The sequence below is a fragment of the Anguilla anguilla genome, chromosome 7 (assembly GCF_013347855.1).
Source record: "Anguilla anguilla isolate fAngAng1 chromosome 7, fAngAng1.pri, whole genome shotgun sequence".
In the NCBI taxonomy this organism is placed as follows: domain Eukaryota; kingdom Metazoa; phylum Chordata; class Actinopteri; order Anguilliformes; family Anguillidae; genus Anguilla; species Anguilla anguilla.
The window spans coordinates 14277139-14285947 of NC_049207.1; the positions used below are offsets into that span (position 1 = coordinate 14277139).

At 41.0% G+C, this 8809-nt stretch overlaps 1 protein-coding gene across 8 annotated transcripts in view; it reads right to left on the minus strand.

The window, feature by feature from the left end:
• The window catches only part of cep290 (centrosomal protein 290), a 27553-nt gene extending 18852 nt beyond the window's left edge, over positions 1 to 8701 (minus strand). For 2 of the 8 annotated variants that reach the window (XM_035424857.1, XM_035424851.1), the window contains exons 1-20: positions 8404 to 8579; positions 7483 to 7655; positions 6965 to 7042; positions 6521 to 6590; positions 6349 to 6395; positions 5499 to 5642; positions 4887 to 4940; positions 4388 to 4408; positions 3980 to 4126; positions 3665 to 3847; positions 3411 to 3500; positions 3164 to 3286; positions 2445 to 2568; positions 2023 to 2195; positions 1620 to 1782; positions 1323 to 1423; positions 1016 to 1082; positions 708 to 814; positions 499 to 583; positions 240 to 373 (exon numbers count right to left, since the gene is read on the minus strand). In XM_035424857.1, the coding sequence (XP_035280748.1) occupies positions 240 to 373; positions 499 to 583; positions 708 to 814; positions 1016 to 1082; positions 1323 to 1423; positions 1620 to 1782; positions 2023 to 2195; positions 2445 to 2568; positions 3164 to 3286; positions 3411 to 3500; positions 3665 to 3847; positions 3980 to 4126; positions 4388 to 4408; positions 4887 to 4940; positions 5499 to 5642; positions 6349 to 6395; positions 6521 to 6590; positions 6965 to 7042; positions 7483 to 7584 (2013 nt within the window). In that variant the 5' untranslated portion in view covers positions 7585 to 7655; positions 8404 to 8579. Of the gene's footprint in view, positions 1 to 239; positions 374 to 498; positions 584 to 707; positions 815 to 1015; positions 1083 to 1322; positions 1424 to 1619; positions 1783 to 2022; positions 2196 to 2444; positions 2569 to 3163; positions 3287 to 3410; positions 3501 to 3664; positions 3848 to 3979; positions 4127 to 4387; positions 4409 to 4886; positions 4941 to 5498; positions 5643 to 6348; positions 6396 to 6520; positions 6591 to 6964; positions 7043 to 7482; positions 7656 to 7954; positions 8169 to 8201; positions 8580 to 8610 lie in introns of those variants that run through there. The other 6 variants (XM_035424859.1, XM_035424856.1, XM_035424854.1 and 3 more) reach the window with 5 other exon arrangements.
• Positions 8702 to 8809: the final 108 nt, after the last annotated feature.

Sequence of the window (8809 nt, forward strand, 5' to 3'; positions counted from 1 at the left end):
CTCCAACGTCTGATACCACAAATTGTGCGATGGGAGACTAAGGTTTCATTAGCACCAAAATGGTCAGTGCTATAACAGGTAAGCAATGAATCTCTCATTTGAATCAGTCATAGGGTTTTGTATTGAAAGCAGTAAGTACAACAAAAATAACTGTGATAGGATCTGATAGGATTCATAAAGCCACATTCCCCCATTCCTACCTCAAAGACATTCGATATCTGCTTAAATTACAGACTTACACTGACGAGCCTCTCGAGAATGGGAATGCTGACTCCTGTTTGAGCCTGCGTGGTTCTTTGGGTATCCTGAATGGCTTTCAATATCTCCTGCATTCCTTGTTCCAGCTGCTTATTTTCCATCAACATGTCATTCACTTGTGAAAATGGAAAAGCAGTTAATGGACCTTGTAAATATCCAAGCAATATAAGTGGCATATAATACATCCAAACACACTCGTCAATGTAATAGCCAGACAGTATTATGTGAAATTATATTTACATTTAGCCTTGAATTGAGTGGACTCTGTTCTTCTGAGCTCCAGCTCCCTTTCTCTGCTATTCAGTTCTCTCTGGAGGTGTTCATACTGGAACAAACACGTAAAATCGGATTACAAATATAGCAACATAACTAATACACTTGAATTAAACAGAGGGTTCTGATCTGTGGTATAGTACCTGCTAACCAGTTTACTTGTTTTCTTTACCTACCTTGCGTTTGAGCTCGTCTTCATTAATGGAGCTGGGAGATAGCTTTTGGATGCTCCTGGTGACTTTGCCATCATCGTCATCCATCGCTAAATGACTTACAGATAGCCCTGAATGGGACAAATGCAAGATTATGGAAGTCATATATTAACCAATAAATTAGAACAAGGAAACCTTCCCAATAGTCCAGTGAGAGGGAAGATGAACAAAAGCATATTCATGGATTTTTGTGTATAGTGTATACATATTACACAATCTTTGCCAGAGACAAAGTGCAAGTTCTATAGCTGGAGATCTCTCTCTCCTTTTACCTTTATCCTTGACCAGGTTTCTGATCTGTTTTTTGTGCTCCAGTCTTTCCGCTTCCAGACGCTCGATCTGTGGAAGCGTTCAATTCATTAAAACCGGAATCAACATGAGTACATCCTGACGGTGTGAAAAGGGTCAGGAACAGACAGAGGCTCAACCACTGCAGCATGAATTCCCCCTCAGTTGCTTATTTATTTTTTCTTGTAAATGCTGTGGTTTCAGTTTGGCTGTGAAGTGCATTGGATTCACTACTTGGGAAGTGATATACCATATGAATCAGTGTGATTATTTTTATTAGTAATACAGTACCTCCTTTAGAAGGACCTGGTTTTCTGCTTTGTACTGCCTTTGTTTTAAAGCTTTGGATCGTCGGAATTCTGACAAATCAACCTCTTCTTTTGGATTTAATCCTTGAAAAAAAAGACACAACTAATGTTGAGACACAAATATGTAACTGGCCTCAGAAGAGTCATCTTCGTCAAAATCAACAATGATTCTTAAAATTAGACTCTTTTATTCCCAATACTTCACAATTCTGAGCTTCTGATTTGGAAACAATCTCCTCTACGTATGACCTAATGTCTGAGAACATCTTGTTAAGCTGACCCAGACGTTCTCTCAGGTCCTCGTTCTCGTCCAGCAGGTCATTGACTTTCATCTCCAGCTGGTTGATCTCCTTGGTCATGGCCTCCGCCTCACGATCCCGCAGCTTCAGTTGGTATTTACACTCCTTTATCTCAGCGACGGCGGCTTCCAGCCCTCCCGTGCCCTGCGGTCACCGATGGGAGCACAACGATCACACATCTGATCCACGCAACAACAGACAAAACAATGCAAACGGATAAAGAAGACAATGCGTGACATTAAGAAGGACAGCGTCTCCAGTGAGCTTCCTGCCCCACCCCACAGGCCCTGAAGATAACAATCGGGGCAAAGTAACTGGCACGAGGACATGGAACAATGTAAGCCATTAAGCAGACATTAACATATGAAGTCACAATGAACGCACAGACTCATAGACTCTCATGCGAGCGAGGGTTTCACTGAGCTCTTTGTCCTTCTCCCTGGCATCAGACTCGGCCAGCTCGGCCACTCTCTCGGCCTCCTGAAGCCTCTGCTCCGCGGCCTGCAGCTTGACCTTCAGGTCATCCAGCTTTCTCTGCTGGATCACTGAAGGGGGCCCTGGGGTGAAAGGTCATGCTTGCAGTTACTAATGACCTGCCACAGTATCAGCTGTGATAATCACACCAAAACCTATTCCACTACACCAATAACGTGAGCACGACATCCATTACTTTACATTGTTATCAAGGAAACTAAATGCAGCCCATATACTAAAAAAATTCTGCAATGAAAACAAGTTATTTAATTAGCATGCTATTCTTGAGCACAACACTACAGATTACTTCTGTTATGGAATGTATGGCAAACCTCTGTCTTTCTGAAGAGGTTTTTTGAGCTCTTCGACGAGGAGTGCGTTTTTCTCCATCTCTCCCGTGTACAGATCCACCTGCTCCGTCAGCATCTTGATCTGATGGTCTCGTTCCTGTACGGCCTAAGGAGAATGGAAAGAGCTTGATCTATTTGACCTCCTGTACCAAGTTACAAGGCTTGGCATCAATGCCTCTTTCAAGCAACAAAAACTTCCTGATGATTACAGAAATATATCAGCAAATTTCAAATGAAAATACTGGCTATAGACAAACTTCTAAACTTGTTGAATAGCCTAAAATAATGACAATAATAATACCCCAATAACACGACTTTCTAAAGGAAAGAACATTGTTCCATTTGTTAAAAAAAATAAATAAAATGAAATAAAAGACAAGAGTGACAGGAAAAACAAAGTGAAGGAGGAATGAAGGCCAAAGAAAAGGTAGAGTACTTACAGCACATAGCTCATAAATAACCTGGATGGTGACAGGCATGGCAGAAAGCAAAAGACAAAGAATGTATAAAAAATAAATAAATAATAAATGAAAAAAAACAGCAGAAAGATGTGAAAACAGGGATCAGAGTACTACAGCAGTAATTGAACAAAAGGATCCTGCCACTATCCTACTACCAAATTCAGCTAAAATCTCAAACCCAAGATAAGATAAGCGCATGGTTTTACAGTCAGTGTTTACGAGCACTCAAGGCGCCGTTACCTGCTGCAAGGCCATCAGGTTGCTTTTGTCAGAGTCCATCTGGGCCGTCCGGAGTTTGTCTTTCAGGTCTCTGATCATCTGCTGGTACTCAATGATTTCATCATCCTTGGCTGACAATATAGTCTGTGAATAAATAATTATTTTCTATTCAACTTCACAAATCCAAATTTTCTTGTTAAGTCAGATAATGTCCTTTGGTCAGAACTGGCTTTAATGGGGCTGAGACAGTGAGCACTAGCAAACCCACCTTCCACTCCTCCACCTTGGCATTTACAGCAGCCATCACAGGATCATCTTCTGCTGCCCGAGCCTGTATCTGGTCTGTTAGCTCTCTCAACTGTAGTCACACACACATACGAACACATGCACACACACATACACGGACACGCACATACACACAAGATTAAACAAACAGACACAGACAGATAAACAGACATAGTGACACACGTACACACACACTGTGCGTGTACACTATGAAGTGGGGGTTGCTGGGATTGTTACTTGAATCTTGGCCTGGTCCCTTTCTTTTCTGAGCTGGTCCATGATGATGTCGGTCTGCTGCACTACGATCTTCATCTTGTTGTACTCGTCAGTCATCCTCTCCATCTCCTTCACGGACTCCTCCAGACTCTTCTCCATGTGCTCGCTCTGGGCTTTCAGGTGGGCGACCTCGTCTTCTGCACGCTGTGTGGAGGCAAGGACACCCGCTTGTGAATGCAAACACGATTACAAGAAGGAGCTGGCTGACAACCCTGCCCCATATCATCCAGGTACCTCCAGCTCCTCTGCCTAATGTGGAGCACGCTGATAGGGTACCTGCAGGTCCTCCATGCACTGATACAGCTGCCGGTTGGCGGAGTTCAGCCTCTTTTGAGCCTCGCTGTTCTCTTCCCGCGAGGGAACCGGGTCCTTCTGGTCCAGCTCTCGTCGGTAAAATATCACATCCCGATTGAGCTGCTCATTCTGCAACCGCATGCACACACGCGTACACAGACACATACGTACAAGAATGAGTGCTCAGAAGGATGCAAACAAACACACATGTAGACGCACACACACACAAACAAAAATAAAATTGGAAATAAATTGGTTAGGGACATGTTACTGAAACCACAGTGGGATTTACTTTGAGAATTTGGCCAAATAAGTTTACCTCACTACTCTGCCTCTCTAACAGCTAGAATTCTGCAGATCAACTGGCTCTTTGTCTACCTCCCTTCTTACCTTCTTCCTTAGCCGTTTTATCTTGAAGATTTGAGGGGAAAAGAGAAAAGAAGAAATGATGATGATGCTGATGATGGTATTCAGAGAAAGAAGTTAACATAAAAGGAAGTGTATATAATGGTCCTATAATAAGAAAAGAATCAATACAATATTCAGGGACAGTTCACCCAAAAATTAAATTAAGGTATGTTTTCACTTACCTAGAGTACTATCTATCCATCTAGATGGTATCTTGAAAACTTGAAACTATCTGGATGGATAGATAGTACTCTGGGTAAGTGGAAACACACCTTAATTTCATTATTCGGTGAACTGCCCATTTAAAAGAAAGGGAATACAGGAAAAATTAAGAGTAGCTCCCCACGAGCTCTCTCTGTACTTGTTTATTATTCCTATGTCCAGGTGAAATCTGCCCAGTAGTGAATGCCATGGAAAGCTTCAGGAAAGGTACAGGAAGTGCTCACTGAATTTCTGCGTAGGCAGAAAAATGCAGGCTCACCTCTCTTTTCAACTTCCTGTTATCATCCTCTGCTTCTTCAGCGCGAAGAGACAGCTACAGAAACACATAATGGGAAAATGGCTACAGTAACGAACCACAAGGTATAGGCCTATACATTTCTTTATATATGTGGGGTGGCAGTGTAGAATAATGGGTAAGGGTACAGGTTTGATTTCCCGGTAAGACACTGCCGTTGTACCCTTGGGCAAGGTACTTAACCTGCATTGCTTCAATATATATGCAGCTGTATAACTGGATACAATGTAAATGCTACGTAAGAAGTTGTGTGAGTAGCTCTAGGTTAAGAGTATCTGCTAAATCTGCTTGTAATGTACAAAGTTTATGTTAAATGATCAGCATAACAATAGTTTTATAAATTGCCTTTAAATGCTGAAAAATTGCACTACCACTTAGAGAGTTCGGGAGCACAGATCTGAAAAAGCATGCATTATGGTCCATGGCCTCATAATGCAAATAGGAATCCATTGCAAAATAAACAATACCAAGAATGCAAATTGGAATAACTCACTTGTCAAGCTGAACAAGCATTAATACACTGTAAATTACGCATATGTACTGACAGATTAAACGTCTGTTTATTTCAGACCATACTTCCTCATTGACTTTCTTTTCTTTGTTCAGGTCCTTCTCCATCTGGACCAGCTCCTTCTCTTTGCGCTCCACCTGAGCCTCCAGTTGGCGGATTTCATCGCGAAGGAAGCGCGTGTCTCTTCCCCCGGTCGATCGCTGGGCCATCTGCACAGGAAATATCAGCACAGGTCCAAACAATAAATGCGTGCACAAAAAAAGCTGGGTTCCCACACTCGCCACCTGTTTACATTACATACACACTGATAGAATAGATATAAAAAGCCATCCGGTCCAAGTCAATCTTCATTAAATTTCCTCCATTCAATATCAAAATGATCTACACATGAGAGCGTCCAACCAAAACAATCATTTGCTGAGGAAAACACATGCAGCACTGCCAGTGAAGAGGAATTAACCATGATAATCTTCTTAAGGCTGTCTTTCTATAGCAACCAGTCAGGTCGTGTGCTTTAGGCTCAGTGATTTTACCCACAGGCTCGGGTCTGAACTAGTACAGAATCATACATACAACTACATGCTCTATACAAAAAACACAATTCTTTTTTTGCTACAGATTTTTTCTCATTTTTCACCAATTTGGTGGCCAGTTGTATCCTTGAGCCCCTGACCGCAATTCTGATGCCACACGAGGCCGCTTTCTGCACCACGATTCTCCCCACCGAGTCCCTCCCACCCAGCCCCCATCCAGTTTACCGCTCCCTCAATGCACCAGCCACACGCGAATCTGGCAGTTATCTCGGTGTGCAACTGCATCGACTCTGCTTTGACCACTGCGCCACTGCGGCACACAGAAAACACAACAATGCTAACACAATTCTGCATGATTTTATTTGATTTTACACAACCTTACCTCCAGCTCATTCTCTAATCTGTACACTTGGGCCTTCAACTGGTTTTCTGTGGGACATGAAACCAAAGAGATGTTATGAAGACTGCACATCAGCCACTGTGATTTCTTTGAGTTAAGCAGCCACCGAAAATGCCTTTTGTGTATTCACACACACACATAAAGGAATCAATACCTATTTCAGCTTGATCTGCACCAGCTTTATCAATGACTTCATAAGCACAGCTTACTTCCTGTACTTTCATCTGGAGGACAATAAGAGATCCATTTAAAATATTACACACAGAAAATTTAATTTACACAAATAAAAGCATCCATGCCACAGACACTTCAACTGACTGAATTCTGCAATCCACAAATGTACACATAATGTTGTGAATAAATCAATAAGTTATTTATAAGGCAATAAGCAATGAGTGAATAATGCAGTAAGTGCAGTTTTGAAGTGCTATGAGAACAATTTTCAAAAAAATAATGGAAATAATAGATATAAATTTTTTAAGTAGCCAGGTAAAATAATTTGCATACCGGGATATACAGATGGGTGACAAATTAAAGGAAAAAACTTGAATAAATGAGTAGAGAAACATTTTTCAGGTATAGAGAGAGAAAGTCAAACCTTCATGATGGTCTGAGTGATTCTGAAAAGCTGAATTATTTTTTTGGTATCACCTTCTTTCAGGTCCTTTGGTTGAACCTGCAAAACATGACTGTAAATTAAAGCCCTTCAAACACACCAAACATAACCAAATCCCCCAATTTATAAAAGAGAAATATTTATATTTGAAGATCCAACTAGGCTATAATTTACACTGAAGCTGTGAAGTGAAACAGTGTTCACTAAAGTGTATGGAACCAGACAGTTATCGGGCCCAGTCCTGCCACAAAAAGCAATAGACAGCATTTTAGGCAGTCTTGGAGTATGGCTATTTTTAGACAAATAACGACTGGGATGCATCTACAGTATGCACTGCCATTTAACCTTCTGTAAATATGCCTTTCAAAAACTAGTTTGGACATTGTAGTTTTCATGTTCATCTTGTGAAAAAGGGAATTAAAACACCAAGCTAATTTTATGGTGTTTGAAAAAGAAACTGCATCTCCAACGCAGTGATATGTCTAAATAACATGCAATACCTTTGATATCACGTCAACAAGCTCATCAGCTTCTTTTTCCAGACCCTCCCATTCATCCGGGTCAACCTCCATCAGTTTATTCCAGTCGATGCTTGGAGGCATGATCAAAGACGTGCTGTTCAGTTCAATCTACTGAAATAACTGTAGTCACTGAAACTGTGTGATAACCTAACCTGTGGGGGAAAAAAGACGTTACAATTCATTATTCAATGTATGCGTGTGTGTGTGTATGTGTAATGGTTACGCATTGGGATGGCGCCTACTTCTACTTGACTTGGTAGCTTATCACATGTAATTCAGTTACCTAGCTAGGTACGTGGATACACGGTATCATACATGGCTGTATCTGAGTGCAACTGCAAACTGCAGTTTACCCCTAAGTTGTTTGCCTAATTTATGTTAAAGAAAATGTGAGTGTTGTGTAAATTCAGAAAACTAACTGATTGACGTAGACTAAGGTTAGCTAACTTACTGTTAATTGCTCAGCAAACTCGATGAATTTGAGACATTTGGTGGCAGAAAAATAGGTAACCTTTTTAAGAACGGTATATAGTGGTGGTTATCGACAAGTGAGCCACGTACCGTACACCTTTCGGCATCTAGAGTAGCTAGCGAATAACTAACATTTGCAGGTACCTTTACGTTACCTCGTCACTAGTCTAATACTTCTTTGCTAACGTCAGTTAATTCAGTTAGGAAACTCTAGCTATGTCACTCACCAGTTTTCGCAGTAAATTATAACTTATATAATTGCACAGATGGTTAGTTTTATTTAACTTAAGATAACTTCACCACTTCCCATGAATGAACAAAATAACGTTAGCTTGCGTTAGGCGACAGCTATCTAACTAACGTTAGCTGGCGGTTTACAGTTATCAAGCTGGCTATCCTAATACACCTGATTAACGTTAGCTAAATTACCTTTAATAATAAATGTCAGATGTCATAGTACTAGGGCGCCTGCCCACTTGTCGCTTATTGCTGAACTCGATGAGAAAATGTTTATTAAAGCCAGCATTTTTGATGTATAAATGCAGGACCTCCCATCCCCTTAATAATAAAGAGAACCCTGCCAACAGTTACTGCTGCTAAGCTACCCATCGAACAGTCGTAAATGAATATACTTGCCAATTGCCGCTGCTTTACGGCATTGTCGTGTCCCTAACGTAGAGCGTTCCGCGAGCTAAAAAGTTGAAAGATATGTTGTAGCTAGCTAACTAACTTACGGTGCTCAACAAATTTATTTGTGTTATTCGACTACAAAAATTGAGGTTAAATTATGATTGATTGAGGTTAAATTATGCTGTGTTCGGATATTTCATTGTGT